This window comes from Solea solea, chromosome 9, assembly GCF_958295425.1.
Source record: "Solea solea chromosome 9, fSolSol10.1, whole genome shotgun sequence".
Lineage (NCBI taxonomy): Eukaryota > Metazoa > Chordata > Actinopteri > Pleuronectiformes > Soleidae > Solea > Solea solea.
In genome coordinates, this window is record NC_081142.1 from 25452318 (window position 1) to 25476521 (window position 24204).

General features: G+C 42.4%; 3 protein-coding genes across 3 annotated transcripts; all 3 read right to left on the reverse strand.

Moving 5' to 3' along the window:
* Nucleotides 1-2217: 2217 nt before the first annotated feature.
* Nucleotides 2218-4294, reverse strand: LOC131465609 (forkhead box C1-A-like). Its single transcript, XM_058638443.1, has one exon. It carries the CDS (start codon nt 4108-4110, stop codon nt 2647-2649), a length of 1464 nt encoding a protein of 487 aa, XP_058494426.1. The 5' UTR covers nt 4111-4294; the 3' UTR covers nt 2218-2646.
* A 9121-nt stretch (nt 4295-13415) lies between these two features.
* Nucleotides 13416-17749, reverse strand: LOC131465851 (forkhead box protein F2-like). Its single transcript, XM_058638792.1, has 2 exons — nt 15984-17749; nt 13416-13965 (listed from the first exon to the last, which is right to left on the reverse strand). Exons 1-2 carry the CDS (start codon nt 16951-16953, stop codon nt 13781-13783), a joined length of 1155 nt encoding a protein of 384 aa, XP_058494775.1. The 5' UTR covers nt 16954-17749; the 3' UTR covers nt 13416-13780.
* Nucleotides 17750-20680: 2931 nt separating this feature from the next.
* On the reverse strand, nt 20681-22303 carry LOC131465790 (forkhead box protein Q1-like). The gene has a single exon (XM_058638687.1). The coding sequence runs from the start codon at nt 22115-22117 to the stop codon at nt 21191-21193; it is 927 nt and encodes a 308-aa protein (XP_058494670.1). The 5' UTR covers nt 22118-22303; the 3' UTR covers nt 20681-21190.
* Between the last annotated feature and the right edge of the window lie 1901 nt (nt 22304-24204).

A 24204-nucleotide genomic window follows, 5' to 3' on the forward strand; every position in this document is an offset into this window, starting at 1 on the left:
ATAATAATAATAATAATAATTCAGGCTGATGATGGCAGTGAAACACATGATCTCTGCGAGCTGACACATGAACACATGAATGCGTCTCTAATAATAATAATGATAAGAATTATAATAATAATTTAAGCTGAGCTCCCCTGAGACACACACACACACACACACACACACACAGATGTTCTGTATTTCACTTGTCAGGCCTTCAGTGTGAAATGATTCTATTATTAACGCTGTTTTGTGATCAGTTTCTCATCCTCTTCAGTTTATTTTACTTCTTATAATAGACTCGTTTTATTTATTAGAGATGACTGATTTGGGTGAATATTATTTTACCTGGCTGTTGTAAAAGGTGCATGTTGTGAAAATATCGTTTCATTTATTTTTATATTAATGGTCCATTTGACTGTTTATACTCCCTTATTATATTTTAATTCACATCGTGTTTACCTTTGATTTGTATATGCTGCTCTAACACGTAAGTTAGCTAAATAAAGTCTAATATCTCATTTAAATTAATTAATGCGCAACAAAGTGAACTTTAACAGCTCGGGTTATCATTTATGACACTGTGAGTGTGTGTGTTATATTTGTTAGTTGTGTGTGTGCGTGTGTGTGTGTGTTATATTTGTTAGTGTGTGTGTGTGTGTGTGTGTGTGTGTGTGTGTGTTATATATGTTAGTTGTGTGTGTGACGTGTGTGTGTGTGTGTTATATTTGTTAGTGTGTGTGTGTGTGTTAATGACAGATGCAGTGACAGCCATCATCATTATCATCAGCAGCATCATCAGCAGCATCATCAGCAGCAGCAGCAGCGCAGCTCACATTCCACCTCAAACCTCAGCGTCGTGTTAACATCGCTCTGTTGATCCCTTCAGGCGCTGTGTGTTTGAACACTGCTGTTAATTATCAGAGCTAGTGAAGTGACGCGGTAGCGCAGTAATTCCTTAATCGGGTTTTTTTTTGTGAATGAATGTGGTGTTAAAGCTGAGTCTGACGAGGCCTCCTTCTCTTCCTCCTCCTCCTCCTCCTCCTCCTCCTCCTCCTCCAGCTCCGACAGTCACAGCCGTGTTCTCTGTGGTATGGATGGTGACGGCTTTTACTGCGGGCTCCTCTCTGCGTACTCTCCTCAAGTGCATCGTTGATCCTCAGCACGGACCTGCACCCGCTTCTTCTGTCTCGTCCTCGTGATGAATAATGACTCGCGGCCCTGAGTGAATATAACCCTAAACCCTAACCCTTTATATATAATAATATAACCTGTGCACTGATGCTATATATATATATATATATATATATATACATATATATATATATATAATACAGCATCGGTGCACAGGTTATATTGCTACATATAAAGGCCAATGCGCTTTAAAAGCTCGAGTAAATAAACTATTATAGTTGATTGTAATCAGCGAATCTTTCAACAATACTACAATCAACCAACCATTCTTTTTTGCTTTTATTTATTACTGTTACTATTAATATTAGTTTTTTTTCATTTATATTAGTTTTTGATTGTTACTTTTATATATTATATTATATATAAATATTTATAGTATTATATTCAATCAGTAAATTATATTTATTTCACATCATAATAGGGCACTGTGATTACAGAACCTACAAGCGAACGTAATACATGTTTAATTTCTATTTATGAATTCTATGAAAATATGAATAAATATAAATATGAGGTGAATGACGTGTTTAATTTGCATATATAGGGATATCATATATTATACATACATTTACTTATGTAAACAAATGAGCTATGTGTGTGTGTGTGTGTGTGGGGGGGGGGGGGGGGGTCCCTCACGTTGTCAAGGAAACACTGACAATAGTAAAGTGAAATGCTGATGATTGTCAGTGAATGTGTCTGACGGACGGAAGCCTGCGCGGTTTGTGTTGACAGCATGTTCGTGAGTAAACTGCTGTGCACCGCTGCCACGTGCGTGTTTACTATATTTACACTCAGGCCCAGGCCCAGAGTTTTATTTTCAAACCAAATCTAGCCTTTACAGCGCAAACCATTGAAATCAAATATGAACAACTACTGAGTTTCATTATTATTATTATTGTTGTTGGCATAAACAGTAAAACATTAAAACTAAAAAGTCTGTTTTTAATGTCAAAGACATTTAATTGAACCTGAATTGAACACAATCAGGTTATTCTTTCATATGTTTGAAAATAGCATCCCTGTGCTAATAAACCACTCCAATTAAAATCAAATAGGAGGCATTTATTAACCAAACAAATGTAACGCCTTAAAAAAAGACAAAATGAATCAAATAAATCAGCTTAGGTTACAAAGTTATCCCTCAATTTCTGTACAAGAGCTGGGACAAATAAAGGCAGCAATGAGAGAACTGGAGCAAAAAAAACGTTTACGTGTGTTTGGGCCTCAACATCCAACCACTCCCCTTCTCTAAAATAAATTACTATATTAGGTTATAATTTACAGTCAGTGGTCGCAAAAGCTGATGGTGTTTAAGTCAACTTTAAAAACCAGTTCTCAAAGTGAGAGGAAAGAAAACTTACGTGTTTGTGGTGAAACACACGCGCGCCGTCCGTTCACTCAGCGTGTGAATAAAATAACAACGGTACAAAAACGAAAAAAATATATATTAGTGTTCATTTCAAAAAGCTTTCAGAACTTGCTGCAGTCATAAACAAAAGCTCCTGAGGTTCGGTACAGTGACTGACCGGAGGGGAACGCCATCTGACAGCTATTATTCCCGTTGACCGGGGAGCCGTTCAGCCCGATCCGCTGCGACTCGAACATCTCCCGCACAGAGTGAAAGTTCTGCTGCTGCGCCGGGTAACCCGGGCTTAAGTGGCTCAGGTCCCCGTACCAAGAGGCGAGCCGTCCCTGGTGCGCGTGGTGACCGTCCTGGCCCGCCTGGCTCACGTTGCTATGGCCCAGCGGGGACGCGGTGGTTGTGGTGATGCAATAGTCGGACAGCGCTTCATCCACTGTGGTGGACGGAGCCAGGTGTCCGCCGGACACTCGGTCCCCTGCGTACAGGCTCATGGCCTGCATGTTGCAGTGATAGGTGGCGTTGGCGTTGGTGGAGATGGAGTTCTGGTTGCAGGTCGCGGGGCTGTAGGCGGAGGTCTGGTTGGGGCCATAGTTCAGCGACAGTGATGGGGCGATACCTGTCCGCGAGGAGGCGATGAGAGGCGATGAGAGCTCGGCGTGCGGGGATCCCCGCTGAGAGGTCATGATGTTGTCCACGCTGAAGCCCTGCACCGAGGCCTGGCCGTGTTGATGCTGCTCGGGTCCGTCCATGCTGAGTGAGCGGGTTGAGGGTACGCTGTGCGGGCTGCCTGCAGCCATGCTGCTGCTGCTGCTGCTGCTGTTGCTGCTGCTGCTGCTCCTGCTCCTGCTCCTGCTGTCGGGGCTCTCGATCTTGGGCACGGCGGCGCTCAGGGTCGGGGACGCCGCCTGTGGGGGCGTAGAGGTCCCGTTCTCAATCTTAATATCCTGGATCCGCACTGGCTGAGATCCCTGCACCGGCGGGTCCGGTTCCCGGCCCGGGGAGCGGGAGGAAGGCTCTTTCCCCTGCGTGCCCCGGTCACCCTTGTCCCTCTGCACGTCCTTCTTTTTGAACCTCCTCCTGCGTCGGAGAAAGCTGCCATTCTCGAACATGTTGTATGAATCCGGGTCCAGTGTCCAGTAGCTGCCCTTTCCAGGCTTCTTATCGTCCCGGGGAACTTTGACAAAGCACTCGTTGAGGGACAGATTGTGCCTTATGCTGTTTTGCCAGCCCTGCTTGTTGTCCCGGTAGAAGGGAAACCTCTCCATGATAAACTGATAAATCCCATTCAGGGTAATCTTCTTCTCCGGTGAATTCTGGATCGCCATGGTGATCAGAGCAATGTAGCTGTACGGAGGTTTGACCATGTCTTTCGGCTGGTGCTGAGGGTTGTACGGTCCATACGCCCGGGCCATGCTGGCCGGGTACTGGTCATGAGCCGTATGAGTGTACATGCTCATGGGCGCAGGCATCCCGGTGTAACCGCCGCCGGCTCGGTAGTAGCTCTGGTCGCTGCTGATGTACGGCACAACTCCCATAGTGTTGGGGCTGGAGACAGAGTAGCGCGCCTGCATCGTGCGCAGTGCGTAAAACCTCCCCAAACTGTGTCCTTCCAAGAAACTCTCAGTGTCTCTGTCAAAGCCCTCGCGACTTTCGTTTTTGCTGTGAAAGTGTCTGTTTTCGAAAAGCTTCACTTCGTGGACGCTGCTGCAGAGAACATCTGGGACACTGAGAAAGTTCAGAGTCTACAAAGCAGGCAACTTTTTTTTTACCCTTCACATTATCCTCCCTTTGGCTGCCCTGGATGCTCCTCCCAGAAAATGAGCTCCATCATCCAATTGGAGGAAGAAATTAACCTGTAAAAATCCCCCCCTCCATTAACGTACTTAATAACACTATGACAATGCGTTATTATTATTTTTAGGTTTTCGGAATATTTAACTGATAACTACAGTAAATGACATTTAATGTAAAACAAAAAAATTAAAAATTAAAAAAAAAGAATGAGAGTTTATTTCGTTTATTTTTAAGACATTCAACTACTTTAAATTGAAAGATGTGCAGACAATTCTGGGTAAAAAAAAATGGTATCCTCTAACACATTGTGTGATATCTGCTCTTTCAATATCAGACCTACACTTTTAGTTGTTTCTTTTTCCTAAGTTGAGGATTTACATCGGTGTTATTTAAATAAAGCTCAGGGTTCAGTGAAGACTCATCAGTCATTTATCCTCAGAATAAACAAATGGACATGAAAGAGCGCGGGTGTGTGTGTGTGTGGGGGGGGGGTGATCATTTGGTCGCTGGGTGGGAAAATTGATCCTTTGGGTGCGAGCTCGCGCTGAGGCCTCCAAATGCTATTAAGACTGCGCGGGTGTGAACAGAGACACCAGAGACCACAGCACTGTCGAACAGCTCGCGCTGTTTTCAGATCGTGGGAATAATCGTTAGAATCCACATTTATTTGGTCACCTCTTAATAATTCAGTTTTATTATATCATCTTATAATCACTAGAAAAAATCGAATAAATAGCAGGATAACCACATTTTAGCGATGTCTTTCCTTCTTTTTATCAACTCAAATTATTTGTCTTCACATTTGCTTTGAATTTATATGTTTACTAAAGATAAGTGTCAGAAGAGGAACCTGCTGGATTGTAAATAACATGTGTGCGTGGGTTTTCTCCGGGTTTCCTCCCACAGTCCAAAAACAAGTTCCTTAAAATCGACTAAATAAAGATAAATGTGTAATGGACCTTATTTTGGCAGAATTGAAGATTGTTATTGTACAGAGGTTAAACAGCTGTAACATTAAATCCACAGGGAAATGAGAGAGTGATATTGTCCTACAATGTTCTATTATCATACAGATATTCAGCCTTAGAATATATGGATATAGTAGTGTTAAATAAATACATAACTACATAAATAAACGATATATTCACATAATATTTACAGAATAATAAAGATATTTAATTTGTGTTATGATTTAACTATATATATAAACATATATTGTACCTGTGGGAATGTAATATATATTATTATATATATTACATTTGATATGGGAACACACACACACACACACACACACACGCACACACACACATGCTCTGTGATCCAGTGAAATGAGCTTGTATATTTTATAAAACGAAAATCAGGCCTATAAATGTGGTCATGTATATAAATGTTTTTTTAAAGCTTATTTTTATCTCCTCAGTGGTTCATCAAAGCTGCAGCAGAGGAGATAAGAAGGAGATCATCATCATCATCAGAGAGCAGTGATTTTCTCACTTGTCTTTCTCTTTTGTTCTTTGTCCTGTGATTTGCACGTTTTACTGCCACAGAGGAGGCAGATACAGAGGGACTGTGTCACCTGTGAAGTCCAGCCTTCTGCTGTCCCGGTGCGGCCGTGACTGACCAGTGACCCCCGCTGTGGCAGCTGGACCAAGCGAGGCTCTCAGGGTCTGTGGGCGCAGCCCTGACCCCCGCTGACCTGCAGGATTATAATTCTACTAGTGATTAAGTATTTAAAGTTTTTTTGTTTTTTTTTACTGTTTAAAGGCATTTGAGTTTTAAAAATGCAGTTTAAGTCCGTTCACATCTGCAGCCACAACTGACACCTCCGTGAAAACACACCACGTGACAACCAACACAAAAACAACAAACACATGTCAGTTGTGTTTCACTGATATAAATTGACCATATAATAGAAATGAATCCCGTCTTCTTTGACATGTTTGTCTCACAGTCACGCCAACCTCATGTTTTACCACAACACACGACTGACCCCCAGTGGCCAGGGCCTGGAAATGCACGTCATGATCGCAGCACGCCTGGTTTCCATGACAAGGAGGTTTATGACTGGTGAGGCACTGATGTACAAATATCAACCCAAAATAGAAGCTTCTGTTTCAATTTCGACCTTCACTGAAACATTCCGTTGTTTTTCAAAAGCTTTTAATTATGCTTTAATCAATTCCATACTGTTCAACAATACAATAGCAAGAACAACAAAATAATATTTATTATTATGTTTTTTTGGCTGATCTCACTTTTTATATTAAAATGAAAATGGTGTATGGTCTTTTTATATGTATACATATTGTAAGTCCATGCGCCTATAATCCTTCTCCAAGAATATCTACGTCACTGCATAGAAGAAGAGCATGCAGAGACGTGCATCTATTACCCATTGTGGGGCTCAGCAGTGCCCCCCATCAGTGCGGCACGGTACTTTCTGCCTCACCCTGTGCATTTTCACTGCTCATTTACAGACAAGGGGGACTAACTGTGTGGCAGCTTGTAAGGAGTTAGAGATGAAAGCATGCAACTCAGACAGCACAGTAGTTCGGAAGTACCTTCAAGAGAAAGGACGTACTTGGTTGTTCAACCCTCCTCATGCTTCCCACATGGGCGGCTCCTGGGAGCGGCTCATTGGAATTGCCAGGCACATTCTAGATGCTATGTTGCTTCAGACATGTCCAACACACCTTACACATGAAGTCCTGAGCACCTTCCTCGGAGTCTGATACTGCTCAATTGTATGGGAAGCAAGTTCAAACCTAATGTCAAAGAAGAAGGAGATGTTGTTCAATCGATTGACAGTCAAACCCACAGAAATGAATGGCTCATGTGACTGGTTGTTAAGGCATTTCCAAGCTGCAACGGCAAGATTTGTAAAGTGGAAAGGACGGATCTGCCAAGGTGTTCTTGAGACCAATCTCTGAGATTGTTATTCTTGTTTCAGAGGCCTTATGAGAAAATGTCTTATGTGATGTGATTAGACATTCCACTTTAAGTTTGTATGCATAATGGTAGTGGTATATAATGGTATTACATCAAGTGGGAGTGTGCTGTGTTGTAAGTTAAGAATAATAATTTAATTAACTTAGTTAAATAGTGTGTTAAAATTAAACAGAATGTGTACTACATTTTTGTTAGTTTGTAGAAATAGCTGCAAAGTGAGACCTTGTGTTGGTTTGGTCTTGGAAATAGAGTCAGAGTGAGTGCTCTTACTGCTGTTCGTACTATCTTTGAATCACGGTGCATTGAGGCTAAAAATGTGTTTTTCTCCGGAGACACGGCAGACAACTTATATTACTAACTGTTGCTTTTAATGTTTTCTACTATACTATATGAGTAGCTGCGTGTATGTTTGTTAAACATTGTAATAAAACTTGTAAAGTCATGACTCAGAGTTCAGTACTAGCTAAGCTATTTACTGATTCACCTGCACATAGAATGTTTCTTTGTACTGACAACATTTTATGTGTTATATGCTAATTTGCTAATTTCTGCTGTCTTTGTAATTGTGCAGTTGTACACATGTGTAAGACAGTTACCCCAGTAAAAGCAAGAACAGTCAAGTCTGACTCTACTGATCAACATCCCACCCCTCCTGTGACCCATGGTTTGTCTGTATGTGTATTTTAGGGTTACCAACTGTGACGAGAGTTGATAAGCAGAGGTAAGCCCCTGTTTTCCTCTATTTTTGTTTAAATGTTTTGTTTTCCAACATAGATATATATGTAACAGTGTAAATAATGACTTGGTTTTCATTGTTAAATTCTGGTTAAACTTGGGCCTAAAACCAGGTCATTGTGTATTTTATTTTGAAACTCCACAGCGGAAGTTAGTGTTACACTTAATGCTGCGCATTTTGCTTAGCGCTTAGAAGCAAAACGTTAAGTTGTGGGTAAGTTGCAGTCCCGTTCTCTTGGACAAAAGTCCCTTGTAAATGCAAACCATGTTTCATAGATGTGTAAACTCGATCAGCATTTACTGCATAATATGTTTGTTTAATGAAACGCTGGCAAAACCTGTAGTTGTATTGCTTTACGATGAATTGCTAGCTACTGACAGCGCGAGGTGTGCGTGGTCTGGATGTACTTCTACAGAACTCCTCTTTTATAGTTGTTATAGTTTTATAGCGGGAACAGACTTGACATCTTATTAAACACTCATTGGCTCCCAGCCATTTTCAGAGCAGTGGGCGAATTGACGTCTATTACAGTCAATGGCCACTGCTTTGAAAATGGCTGGCAGCCAACACACAACACTATTGTACATTCAACAGTACAAATAACATGCCTGCAACATGGGACACATACACCATCAGTGTGCAGTTAATATGTGAATGCGAAACTGAGCTTTGGCAGGTGAATGCTCTGATTTAATGTCAGATTAATGTAATGTATTTTAACTGTTATTCTTTATTACAGATCATTAAGATATTTAATGTTTTTATATTTTATTTAAAATACGTTTTTCTAAGCAAATGATGCCAGAAGCTCAGAAGCAAAATGTTATGCTGTGGTTGGAGCGGGAACAGACTCGACATCTTATTAACTACACACTGGTTGTGTATTTGTGCCATGTTTCAGAAATAAACCAGTCCAGTGCTCCATTCAACCTGTCTCTGCGAAGTGTATGCAAACAGCAGCAGCAGAGCATTTTAATATATAATATATATATATATATATTATATACATATATATAATATAGTGAACAAGAATGTGAAGCATTTGTTCTCCACCACTGTTTGTGCACATTCTGAATCTCTGCTATTTTATAAAACACAACACATTGTGATTCAGTTAAGTTTTTCTGGCTTTCTTCAGTGCTGTCACTAAAGCCGCATTTCCACCGGCTCCACTCGCCTCGCCTCGGCACGACACGACACGATTAGGTTGCATCTCCACCACAAAAAAGTACCTACTTAACGTGGGCGGAGTCATCACTGCACGGCTGAGTGAAACTGCGGTGACTTGTTTTATACGCGACACACACACACGAGTGACTAGTGACTTTACACCACACTTCTGTAGTTGTTGGAGATTAACCCACGCTTTTAGGATTGTTAAGTAGTTAATTGATCTACAATTCGGCACTGTTCGGCTTGATTTCTGTCCACACGTCTCCGGAGTACAGCCTCCTACTCCACAGACTACAGCGGCATTGGTCCTGTCCCTAAATACACCAGTCCACTTTAAAAGACTCCTGTTAAATAAAGAGGTTTCCCTGGTAGTTGTTGGAGATTAACCCACGTTGTTAGGATTGTTAAGTAGTTTTAAGTGATCTACAGTACACTCACTAGTCCATATTCATGGACAGTTAGCAGTAATATTACTTTTGACTTTGTTCATCCAGTACGTCGATCGCAAAGGTAGTGTGGGTAGATCGCATAACATAAAAAAAACATAGACGTCAGCCTATCATCCATCCCATCACTTGATTGATATACAGGGCAGCCAGTCAGATGACACATGACTTTTTCTGACTCTTTGGTCACTGCGCATGCGCAAACAACGGCCCTAAGTGCAGCAGCGAGCGAGTTACCTCCAATTTTTTTCTCTTAAACTTTTTTTTCCACGATGACATTTTCGAAGTGCGTTTGATGATCATTAGGAAGTGTGCTTGAGGCTGGTGTCAGCAGCTACTGTCCAGACTGTGCATCCCTGGCTGATTCCATTCAGTGCAAGTCATCAGCGTAAAGTCAGGTGATGACAACAAATGTACATAGTTCATTGTGTTGTGTTGTGCAATATGGGCTCATGTGGTTATGCAAGGAACATCAACATACATTGTACATATAAAGAATTCTCAATATGTTTATAAATAAATAAATATATGTTTTGTAGTAGGTAGATCATTTTGACTGGTCATTTTATAAGTAGCTCGCATGCTGAAAAAGTGGGAGCACCCCGATCTACGTGATGGTGATGAAATGTGTTTCATGATGTGAAATGTGCCAAACAGATTATCAATGTGCCCGCGGAGTGATCATCAAGCCAGGGATTATTTTCCTGTAATAGAATGACAAAGTAACAGCCTACAGGTTTTGTGTCAAGAATACAGACAGAGATCAGCATGGATGTCATAATGAATTTCAATAACCTTACTGCAATATTACATGGTTTTGTTAATCCCGTTCCTGGTGCAAGCCGTCTACGATGACCTTGCCTAGCCCAGCAAACCTCCATGTCTGGGTGAAGAATGAGACGCCTTCCTGCCCACATTGCTCTGACAGAGGCTCATTAGAACATCTTCTCAGCAGCTGCCTTAAGACAGCACAGGGTCGGTCGCTATCAGTGGCACCATGACCATGTGCAAAGTCCTCAATCAGTTGGGCATTATTGGAGTAGCAAAGAAGAGGGCCATTCAATCTGCAAGTGAAGCTGCAGAAAAAGCCACTAGGTAGCTTTTGTTGAAGAGGGCTGAGGGTGTATGAGTGCTGGACCACGTCTAAGGGGGGTTTCTGAGATGTAGTCAGGGTCTGATCAATCCTGGGTGATGTGAGATCCCCCAGGATGCATCACTGATGAAGCATCCCAGTGCATCCAGGAGATGTTTCTTGAATAATATCACATTACAGTCCTGAGTTATCTCAACAAGGACCTGCTGAATGCTCATTGGTACAGCACAACTGCTTACCTCAGCTGAATATGACTGGCTGGCGGAGTTGGGCAGCCCGTGACTGGAAAGGAATTGGGCTTGTAACCATCCCAGGACTTGAATCCACATTTCCCTCAGGCGAAGTGTTGCCCACTGCCTCTGTGCTGGGTTTGTGTGTGTTCACACCTGATGTGTATAAAACCATGGGTTAAATGCAGAGGCATTCACTGTTATTAATTGGTGTGTACAAATAAAACTTATTCTTATTCTTATTAGTTCTTAAGTTGAGGGCACTGCTGGAGCAGATGATTTCCTGTCCTCTTTTTTTATTGTTTTATTTTCTGACAAATAAAATTATTATTAAGAATAAGAATAATAAGAATCCCTTTGTTCAGAAACACTGATACATCTGAACTTACTTACCAACACATTCTCTTTTTTATTTTCTCAACTATTATTACAATGTTACACATGGGCAGATTTGTTTCCCCTTTGTGGTTGTCTGGTATCCCTCCAGTAGATGGCACCCTAGGCAACTGCATACAATTATGGCCCAAACCCACAGTCAACTATGCTGTCAGGTATAAAGTTGCCAGACCATTGAGACATTTAAAAGCAAGAAATAAAATCTTAAAATCAATCCTTAAATATACAAGCAGTCAGTGTAAAGAGGCCAGAACATGAGTGATGTATTATATTATATGTTTTTGTCCCTGTCAGAGTCAGAGAGCTGAATAACAATAGTCAGTGGAGACATATTAAAAGTGTGAATTTCCATCTCAAAATCTTTCAAGAGAGGGTAGGTATTCAATGAACCTTCACTGGAAGAAGCTTGTTTTCTTTATTTCATACTAAATCCAGTTAATGTCAACATCATGGTAGCACAAACTCAGGTGCATGTCAAACAGCTGTAACACATTCCGTGACAATCCACTACTGCCCACTCATTATTTACAAATCATCTTTCAATCTGTATGTAACACTATCAGCCGCTAGATGGCACAATACTCCACTATATTGAAAATAATATTTTGTTGTCACGGAACGGCCAGTGTTATGTGACTTTTAATTTTGTGTTGTTCTGGATGTTAAGATTTCTTACCACACAACCCTGCAGCCCTCATGTGGAGGATACAGCGGTAGAAGATGGATGGATGCAACATACAGCTTATTATTATATGACATATATGATAGATGATATTTGAGCTACAACATGAAAACACCCTCTCACGTTCTTCAGTCTGATTGGTCTTGGCCAGTTTTTCAGTGCAATCACTTTTGTGTCTGAGAGAAAGTTCAAAGTCCATTATGTCGTAAGTAACACATTAAACATCTCAGAGTTACAAAATGACGTGATGATGTATGCAGACGTGTGTTCGTCCTGAGGGAAGCTGCACATGATTCCTGAGGAAAAATAGAGAAGCAATACAAGTGCAGGCTCTTGAGTCCGCGAGACCCAACTCTCATCTGTTTACTGCACTATTAAAATACCTTGAGAAGCAGGTATGCAACGAATAAACAAATAAATAAATTGCACAGTCACTAACCTCTCAGATGAGTCAGTGACCTCTGAATTTATGATCCAGTTATTTCCCATTTTTTACTTTACTTTGCCTTACTTCTCACCACTCAGCTTTACGTGGACAGTTAACTTGGATCATTGGCACAAATGCTTGTATTTTACTTTTATTGAATTGTATTTCTCTCATGCTACTTTATAATGTCATTCTCACCCCATTTCAGTGCTAAACCTTGTATTTTCCACTCTACTCCATTTATTTAAGAAGGAATTAGATTTCATGAACAAAACTATACCAACCTGCAAATCTTCGTCCTTAAATTAAACTCTTTGTATGAAAAGATTATAATCTTTATGATGATCATAAAAGGGAACAACAATCTATAAATATTATATTATTGTTATAATAGAAATCTAACAGGGTCACATTTATTTAGCTTTTGATTATTCACGTACCTGCTGATATTTACTATATAGATTTAAATACACAGACTTTCAGTTGTAGTGGCATATTTGTATAGTTGTACTGACACTTTTATTTCTTTATAAGTCAAAACTAAGACAATTCTGTATATTATCAATCCATAATAACAGCTTGCAGTCAAGTGTTCTATTGAGTAAAATGCAATATTAACAGTAGAATGTGTCATGGTTTTATGCAAAAAACAAATGTTGATATCAGTGTAGGAAATGTAATTATTAGAATTTGTTTTAATCTACAATCAAACATCAAGTAAATATGAGCTCAAACATTTTAAAAGTCATGTAAAGCACACGTTTGTGCAAATGAATGAATGCACTAAAGACATCAGAGACATTAATAATGTGCATGTCAGGACAGAAATCTGGCTGTAGCCTGAAATATATATCAGCTTTATTGCAACAATGACAAATGATTATACAATTAGTGCAATTTGTGTTGTTTGTGTGTGTGTGTGTGTGTGTGTGTGTGTGTGTGTGTGTGTGTGTGTGTGTGTGTGTGTGTGTGTGTGTGTGGTTACTCTGATAAGACACAACACCGTTAGATAGAATACAATTTGTTTGCAAGTATACGACCAAACAAAGTTGTTATTCTGACACAGGCAAAGCGGTTTCTTTAAAGGCTTCTGTGTGTTTCTTCATTTCCTTCAAAATGCATCGTTTCTCTTTGGCTGCAGGGAGGAGGTGAAGGCACGAGCGCACATACAAATCCTTCCAGGTATGACTTTTACCAAATAATAGCAATATTTGTATATATATATATAAAAAAAACTATATATAATGATAATAAAATAAAATACACTTTCATCTCATTTCCTTTGGGGTTTAAAGTCCTCGGTGACACAAAGTGTTCACATGATGCACGGTTTGATGTCGTGACACACGCCCTGCGGATGGTGGTAGTGGTGGCGGGGATGGTGATGGTAGTAAGATCCACTGGCGGAGGAGGGGTGGAAGGACGAAATGCCGTTAAAGTTCAACAAGAAATCTTTCCTGTCGCACACCGACGAGTGGCTCTGATACCGTGAAATCCCCACTGCAGGAGAGAGAGAGGGCGGCGGACACAGGACACGTGTAAGCAAAAGTCATGATGCGTTTTTTTCTAGAGCAAATACGGACTAAAACAGTAAAGAAGGAAAAGAGCATAAAATGTCAACATTTGAACATTGAAGACATTGATAGAATTCGATGTATTTTTACACACACATTAGAGATAGTGAATTATTGACTCTAAGTACTACACTGTTCAATCAGGACACGCCTCTTTTTTATTCCATTTTAATTCTTCTCATATTTGTATTGTTTTTTAATGTAAATATTCGCATTTAAACGGTCATTTATTGATGGCCTCTAAATGAGACCGCGCTAGTTAAGAGCGATGGGTCGGACATTGAACAAGCCGTGATCGTGCAGCTTTCCCTGGGTGGAAACGGAGGAGGGTGCCACTACATCTGGAGCGAATGAAACTAATATCACCTCGGTAGGATTGCGTGCCTTGCTCAGAGGCACTGGCCTGTCCCGACCTGTCCTTTCCTCTTGGTCATGGGGGGCCCAGAGGAAAATTGATTTATTCAAATATTACATTTATAGTCTACATACTGTATATCCTTATAGCTGTCCCACTGATCTAAAAACATCATTCTAATAATTAAAGTGTATTCTGCAAACTTTCAACTAATCCAGTGCAAAACATTTCTCTCTAATTTGTATTTTGAAAGATGGCGCACCTATAGTTTACAGATTGAACGGCTGTAACAGAAGTGATGTGTGAGTCATTTTCCCTGGAGAACTCCAAACCTGGTGCGAGGCTTTATTTGACTTAGGTTCAGTGGCGGTCACTTTTGTCCGTAAATGAGCCTCTCTTTCCAGAGACAGGAAAATAAATGAGGAGGCTGCTGCTGCGCCAAGGTCATAAGGACTCCAGATGTGACTGTGTTTTTCACTCTGTGTGCGGCTGTATTCTGCGGGTCACTGCAGACCCGCTGTCTCCCCTCCACGCACCGCAGCACAACAACAACGTACAGCGCTTTTTCACCGACGCACATAGATCCATTAAAACACATGCGTAAAGTTTTACTCGGCCTCCAGTCTGCGGTGCGCGCTGGCTGAGCTGCTCCACTGGTGTGGTCCGACGTGCACAATCTTTGTTTAGATAAGCTCTGGGACCCTTTCAGCTCCAGCTTGATTTTGCTCGCCCCCAGTCTTAATAATAATAAGTAAATAAGTAAACCCTCACTATTATTTCAAAATAAATAAACGTGTAGGGTGGAGGGAACAGGAACACGCGTGTTTTTTTTCTTTTTGTTGTGTTAAAATATTATTAATAATGAGTACGATGCTGTAAAGTGAGCAGTTTGTTTTTTCACAGTATAAATATTGTCCCTAGAAATAATTTAGGAAAGGGAGGCTTCACAGTGTTTCACGTTGATTTATAAACTAATAAACACTTAAAAATAATGTTAATAATAATATTTACTGTCTACAGACGTGGAAATGTGCCGATGGCTTCACAAAGCGGTAAAAAAAATAAAAAAGAATAATGTCAATAGCATGTTTACAAATTCAAAACAGTTATTGAATTTTGCTGCACCTTCTGTCCGAGGACACTTTTATGAAAATAAACTATTAATCTTATATGTAGCCAATTTGTAATGCATTTATATGTTAAATATAAATATAAAAAAATAAAATAGATTTAATTTAACGGTATTTAATACAATTGTAATTAGATTTATTACAAGTAGACAGTATAAGTCAATTAACTAATTTCCCATCACTTATTATTAAGTAAGCATTACAATCCTAATTTTAATGTACATTTATATATCATACCGTATATATACATATCATTGAAAGGCCCATGTTGCATATGAACAGGTTTTGATATAATTTGCATCCTGCGGTTTTGGCCTGTCTTGCAAAAATGCTGGACATACTGTTGTGTGTGTGTGTGTGTGTGTGTGGGTTTGTTCTTTAATTTCTATTTCTTAATATTTAACAACTTGGGCTTCACTTGTTTGTGGTGTAGTCCGTGTGTCCTGGGTGAGCCAGTACCTGATAAGTCGGTGGAGTTGCTGTCTCTGCCGCTGTGGTGAAGGCAACTCTGCTCCAGGGAATAAGGCGACATACCGGAGTGTAAACTAGAGGATGCGGCACTGCTGGAGGCGAGAGGCTGCTGCTTTATGTACGGGGACCCGCCGGAAGATGACCAGTGTGCCGATGTACCAGCGTACGGGGAGTGGCAGTCCAGCGCGCTGGCCATGGCAGGAGAGGACGGTACGGGGCTGCTGCTGCTGCTGTCCGGTCCATATTCCCCGTTAGGCGGCACGGGACAGCTCGCCATGTACGGAGAACCGGGGCTCGGTGACATGTGTGATACGTGGTGGCCGCCGCTGAGACCTTCGTATCCCCCGGCCATCGAATTGCTCATATCCAGGCTGTTACTGTGACAGGCGATGGTTCCAGATGGAGCCTGGAAATCAAAACTCTGCGGGAGAATGGATGCGCCGAAGCCTATTCCGTTCATCATCCGATACATGGGTTTCAGAGCTTGGCATTTTCTCCTGAAGCCTCTGGGTCTGCGACGAAACGAGCCTTCTTCGAACATGAACTCACTGCCCGGGTCGATGGTCCAGTAATGGCCTTTCCCCGGCCTCCCCAGTCCTTTGGGCAGCTTGATGAAGCACTCGTTGAGAGAGAGATTATGCCGGACTGAGTTCTTCCATCCCTGATATGAGCCCCTGAAGAATGGGAAGCGAGCCTGGAGAAACTGGTAGATCTCACTGAGAGTCAGTCGTTTGGTGGGGGAGCTCTGAATTGCCATAACAATGAGGGCAATGTAAGAGTATGGCGGTTTTTCCGGTCGCCTTAAAACAGAACTTGTCTTTTTCCCTTTGACGACAGAGGACGAAGCTTCAGCAGCGGCTTGTGGGCTCAGCATGGCGGGGTGCAATACGCTAGACCCGGGGCTGGATCTCAAAGGAGGCGGAGGGTCCAGCTGTTGCTGAGGGGTCTCGGTCGTCATGTCTGACGTCGGACTGGTACAGAGAGCAGGGAGGGAGGGAGAGAAGACGAGCTGTGGGATGTTCCACAAGATAAATATGTCGATCTAGATCAGTGTCCTTGCAAGTGAGCGTTAAACATCAGTGGTCCTCGGAATCTCAGCGCAAATGGAGTGAAATCTGCAGTTACGCACGACTCTGCCGTGACTCACGGAGCTCCCCTGACGCATGAAGAAAGCACGGCGAGTGCGCACGGACAGAGGGAGAGAGAGGAAGAGGAAGAGAGAGTGGGGGGAGCTGGTTATCCAATGGACACGTATTGTCCAGGGCTTTAGTTCGTCATACTGGGTCACCACAGCGGCGCTAAGTGGTGCTGTGTGGTGTGTCTCAAACACACACACACACACACACACACACACCCCACTATCCGCGCCTGCAAATCTCCTGCAGTCAGATCCACCATCCTCACTCCACTTGCCAAAGCTGGACCAAGTGCCCTTATTATTCTCAGCAGAGTTAATGCAGATATTTGCCGCCTCTCCCTGTGCGCCACACGCAAGTCGCGCATGTTCAAAACGAGACTAGATCACGCACTTTTATGACATGGATAAACCACTGCAATATTTCCAGAAATATCCAGCTTGCAATTGAATCCATCATTGTCAAGACATCCCGACACAAAATACTATGCACAGGAAGGCGCCACGGTGGAGCAATGACAAACGCACGCTCGTGCGTTACTTATTACGTTACGTATAATTTGTGACGATCATTTCCTCGTGAACGAGTCCTGAGAATAACAAAAACAAACTGTCGCGGTGCCGGGCTGCAGGGGCGAGGAGTGTGAGCGATGGAGATGTGGCGGTCGTTACTGTGCATGCGTGTATAAAAGAGGGTCTCAGAGTAAATTACTTTGACATGAGTGGAAGCAGGCTTTTTCCATCAGGTCCGGCCCTGGATACCACACACAGCGCGCCGGTGTCAGTTTACCGCCCCAAGCCAGAGCTGCTCCCATGGGCCCCGCGTTCATTTGAGACAGTCGACAGTTTCCTCCCCTACAGAGACATCACACACAGATTTGTCTGACATGATGGAGTTATATATCCCATAAAGGACAATAACAATATCCGTGCTGCGACAGCGCCGAGATCATTGGACTATAAGACTGGCTGAGTTGTCGCTACACGGTGAGCTTTGTGAGTGATTTCTATTCCACGGATTACACACTATAAGGCTTGTGGAAATACAACAATCCGCAACACAGTCTGATTAAAAAAATGCTCGTTTAAAACAAACAAACAAATAAAAAACATTCAGCCTATTTCTCATACTGCGTTTGTGCGCACGTGTTCGCCATTATTGCCTTTTTTAAGTTTACATATAGCCTAGAGGAAACAATGCAAACAATGACCAGCAGTGGCACCAGTAACCTTTGCACTTCTCACAACAAAGGATGTGCGGATAAAATCATTTCCAGCCTGAGACACACCAGAGCGGCGTGGAGGAGCTTAATGGTCCCAGAAATTTCCTGAGACATCAGAACTTACGACCCCCGCCGAGATCAGGATGCCTTGCAGAGCAAATCTTTGTTCTGTTGGCGCTTTGAAGACGGCGCCGCGGCCGCTTTTACGCACCGTCCATCGACATTAAACGAACTCCCGATTTAGCTTTTGGAAAAATAAAGGGAGCAAGCCGCCATCACGGAGGCCAGGCAGAGGTGTTTGTCATAGAAGGGTTTGCCTTTGAAATCAAACCACTGCCCACATAAGAAGGCCTTTGTTTGAGTTCATGTTCAGACAGAGATGATCGCTAAATCCTATCAAATATTAGACAGATTTGAATTTTCGAGACAATAATCTTGACAGCAGGAAATCCATCACATACCTTTTAAAAAAAAAAGACGTAGAGCATAAAACATGGAATAGCCTGCAGTTTAAAAATAAACACATGTTGTCAATAACAATGAAAATAACAAATACTGTGCTGAAGTTCTGTTCGTGCTAATCTAATATCATCCTGACGTTTTCTCCTCACCACGACTCTACAGGTCGGGCACGGTTCACACTATTATGGCTTTAGTTCATAACGTGCAGGGTCCGTTTACAAACGCGAAACGCTGACAACACAGGGACAGCGTAAGGGCAGGAGTAACGTGACATCCCCGCACACAGGTGTGTTGTTCTGGCGTTTCACCTGCAGGTCGCAGCACTGTCCCTGAAAAAAAAGAGCGAGTCTCACCTGTCACCTGCAGCTGCCACACTTCAGCTGCCTCCCTGCGCGCTCTGCTGCTGCTGCTGCTGCACATGCACAGAGCCACATGGTACACATGAAGACACAGAACATAACTGAACCGTTTTAAAAAGAGAATGAACCTGGGTCATTCTGTTGGTCTTTTCTCTTCATTGTTTGTCCTCAAATGGGCTGGCACCTCAACATCTGGCTGAACTGCTGCACCTACACAGCCCGGTCAGAGCGCTTAAGTCGACTAATCATCTGCTTTTCGATGTCCCTGAAACGAAGCTGAAGACCAGAGGCGTCAGAGTCTTTGCAGCGGCAGCTCCTCGGCGCTAGAAAGCCCTGTCCTGGCACATTAGAGGCGCATAGACTTGTTTTGTTGCGTCTTATGTGTTTTACTATTATCTCTATCGTTTTAAAATGTTTAAAGTTTCTAATTTTATTGATTTTATTTTGGTATTTGAAGTCATTCTGTACAGCACTTTGGTCAACCTCGGCTGTTTTTAAATGTGCTCTAGTTGAGTTTTAATATTGTGGCTGACTTCTTCTAAATTACACTCTTTCTCTTTGAAATTCAAAATTAATTTAGAATTTTCATTCATCTTCCTTGATTTGTTGTTGTTGTGAATAACCCTCAGTTGTTGTTTTTTAGGACAAGAGGGATGTTAGGCCAGACCCGCTAATCTTTCTTTATACACCACAGTTGGGATGTCATGCAAAGCAGCTTGTTACTGGTAATTAAAGCTTAAAGTAATCTGTATCTTATTAAGGTCAATGTAGATATTGTTTTGAAAATAAGACTTCTTTTTGTAAGAACGTGGCCTGAGACGCAGTCTGTGTTTATATCTTTATATCTCTCCTATATGGAGAGATATAAAGATATAAACAAACTAACACAGTTGCGACGAAGGACTCCTTTCTGGAAATGAAAATATTATGTCAATAGATTAGATCCCTGCATCACACCGTTTCTGACTCCGTTTGACGTCACCAAATATGTCATTATTATTAAGTTATATTACACTAAATATTTTAGTCAAAATAAAAATGAAGTGAATAAATCCGACACAGGTGTTGTATGGGGAGCCTCCCCCTTTGTCACGTGTAGAAGCAAAATGACAACGTAAATGATTTAGGCCTTCAGCACTGAAGAGGCCTAAACGTGTTTCACTGAACTCACGCACAGCTGATGAGTGAAGGAGTGATGAGTGAAGGTGACTGTGACTGAGCACCTTCACAGAAATCAATGTAAATTATATTTTCACAAATGTCTGTATTTTTTAGTATAAACTCATAAATGTGGGCCTGATATTTATTCTCGAGGCGGTTGATGCTCATATTTGTTATTTTTACTATGGTGATTAGAATAAAGGTTTAAAGTTTGTGAGATCATTTCATCTCATGTCACTTTTCCCCTCTGCCTGCTGGTGTACAGGTGTTGACACCCGTGCACGTGCTTCTGATATAACGAACTCTCTGACCCTGTTGCGTCTGCAGTGAAATACTCATTGTATGTCAGATTATTGTTTTCTTTATTCATAAAAAGTACCGGGGCATGAATACATGCAACAATCTCAGAAAAACAGGACATTTCCCATGCGTTTGTAGTGCAGCGCCTGGTTTTCACTGAAGCTCAGTCAATTTGTTTTTTTAATATTTACATTATTTTTTACAGTAGGTCACACAAAACATGAACATATAAATAGAAATGAGCAGTATTATACTTCAACGTGGCACTTGGTTGCTGTCAAATAACATAAATGCGCAGTGAATCATCGACACAGTAGCCCGCGCACGCGCGCACACTGTGCCATCCATACATAATGACATGATGTCCTGCGATGACAGCACACTTTTTACTAGTTCTCACAGTTAGATCAATATTGACGACATGCCATGTTGTTTTTATCCACTACAGAATGACGTATACAACAGCCACGAGGACAGTTTAACAGTTAAAGCTCTGAAAGCATGAGGGAAGTGCGCATCACGGATCTGAACAAGTTTTACTTCAGTCCAGGCGCTTCATGACAACAGGGAGTCTATATGGAAACCCGGTGCCTTGTTGGGCATCTTGAAAGCGGCCTCGGGTGCGCACATGCTCGGGGGTCTGTGCTGGTGCTGGTGCTGGTGCTGGAAGTGTGTAAGTGCGTCTCTGCTGCAGGGCTCCGAGCTGCAGAACGTTGCTTCTGACACGTACATGTGTTGTGCTGGATAGTTGAGAGGATATGACAGTACATGGGCCCCTGGTGGCCAGTGAAACCGAGGGGCGTGGGCGTGGGCGTGTGCGCGGGGACCTGCATCAAAGTGACGGTCCTCCCTCTGTTTGAAGGGTGTGCTCAGGATGCTGTCGATGGCAAAGGAGCTGGAGAACTTGGCCCCCACCCTCTCCTCCGGGGCCGGGAGGCGGGTATCCTCGGGGAGGATGTCCGGGCTCTCCTGTTCTCTCAGGGGCCTCTTGGTGATGCGCTTCCTTCTGCGGCGGAACACCCCATCAGCGAAGGTGTACTCGCTGTGCGGGTTCAGCATCCAGTAGTTGTCCTTGCCCCAGGGCCGGGATGGGTCCCGCAGCACTTTGATGAAGCAATCGTTGAGTGACAGGTTATGGCGTACGGAGTTCCTCCAGCCGGTGTAACTGCCGCGGAAAAAAGGGAACTTCTTCATCAGGTAGTCGTTGATCTCCGCCAGAGTGAGGCGGCCGCTGCTGGACTCCCGGATGGCCATGGCGATGAGGGCAATGTAGGAGTAAGGGGGCTTTGGTCTGCGGGTGTATGGCTTCCCCTTACTGCCGTCGGCGTCCTGGGTGACAGGTGCCGGGCTGTTGGCCACGCAGTCCCCGTCAGACCCCAGCTCGTCCCCGGACAGAGGAGACGGGACTCCTCCCTCTGCGTCCATGCACATCTCCAGCGGCTTCTGTGCAAAGTGGTGCGCAGAGAAAACTTCAAGTTTCATTTTTCCCAGAAAAGAGGGAAGATAATCTCCTTTGACTGTCTCGTCTGAAGTGAGACAGGAGCAGGATTAGCAGTCCTGACAGCAGGAACAGGTCTGTGGAGTTGGTGCTGTTGAGACTCACGTGGCGCGCTAAAGGCAACCTGAGTCTGTGTGAGTGGAGCAGCTGAGTGTGGATCGGTCTCCTGAGACAGGCTATGATATAATGCCACGGTAAGGGACGGCCCCCAGGCGGGGTTACAGCCCATATCCATTCAAGCGATTGCGTGGAATAGTATTTGTGTTTACAATTGGAGGAGGAGGGAGGAGGAGGAGGAGGAGCATGTATATGAAAACAATTCACCCCTGAAGTCAGACAGATAGATAGATAGATAGATAGATAGATAGATAGATAGATACTTAAGATTACTTACTGTAAGAGAATCTTTGGGTGTAATAATGTCCAAATGTTTAATACTATATATAAGCAACATGTGTTTCCACCTCACATTCAAAAAAATGCTGAAGAGAACAAATGATCTGAAAAGATAACAAGTTAAACTAATTTTTCATGTTAGCAAATTTAGATAAAAAAAAAAGTTAATAGACAAATCAAACCACATGAAGTGAAAACAAGGCTTCACACTGGAGAGCAAACATTTGACCTTCCTGTACATGTAATAAGTAAACGGATTTGTCTGGCACCCATAAAACCAAATATGTGTTTGTCCTAGTAACTCCTCTCCTGTCAACACAGCTCAGCCTGATGAAGACACAGAGAAAGACTAGAGAATTCCCATGAGTTATGAGCTGGGCTCCAGGCCAATAATAATCATTAAACTGTCTTTTCTGGCACTCCTCACTCTGCTTCTCCTCTTTCTCACAGCTGTGATCACCTCCCTGGGACCTGGATGCTCCAGCTCACTGTAGGTCTGCACACTCTCACGGTGCATGCACGTAAACAACGCACAGGGCTGTTCAGAGACGTTCACACCTCACAGTCATGTTAATTAAATGTTCTGATCACATTTTCTGGAGGTGTTGATTATTGCTCATGGGAAATATGGTCAGATTTGGATGGTAATCACTCTGGAGTGTATTGACAGTCTGGTCATTTGAGCGGCCTTGACAAAGTTTTGCTTCCTCTACTAATTATATGTGAAACAGGTCACCATGTACCGATAGTGCGGACAGAGTGGGTCGTCTTTCACCTGGAACATCATGGGTTTGAATGGTGGATCCCTTAATGTTGGATTTAAACATTTACCAAGCTTAGGTTTTACCTGTAATATAAAAACAACTTAAATGTCACCTAAACCACCTACAGCTCTTATGTGTCAGTGTAGCAGGACAAAACCCCCAAAACACCTTTGTTTTAACATAAAAGAACCAAATGTGGAACAACGGATAAAAGAACATACGAGTTGTCCAATCTTCCATCAAATCAAGGGCCATGTCTATACTGGTCTGGAACCATGTTGATATCATTCAGGAAACCAAAGGTGGAACCTGCTTTTGTCTGTCACTGGGACGATGCTGTACCAGCCGGAGTGTTCAAAACCAAAATGTGTTTGTTGAAACTCAGTGGAGCTGAGGAACGAAGCAACTTATGTGCTATCATTATTATTCTGACAAGACAAGACGGGAATTTCTCGTGGGTTTTTTTTCTTTGCAAAAATGTCTCACACACACCAAATGTGATGAAGCTGTATTTGATTTCATGTTATCCTGCCAGGACGTCTGCATACACCTGTGCTGCAGTTATTTTCTGTGAAAGGCAGCACACCTGTTTTTCATTTTTAGCTTCCACATGGCAAGTAGAGAGACGATTTCCCTTGAGGTTAAGGCTTGTTTTTAGAAACTCACACCATTTAAGATCATATTCTACCCTCTGGTTCTAGTGTTAGATATACTAAAATGTATTGCCATGCAATGACTTCAATGACAAGTTCATTGAGGTCAGAAGAGTCAATTCTGCTTTACAGTTAGACTAAAGAAACATGCTTGAAGAATCTCTTGTGTCTAACATTGGCAGTTAGTTGTTTTGGCTCGTCTATTGAGAAGTGTGTACTTTGAGCAGCAGGAGAAATCTCTTATGTGCTGACATGAAT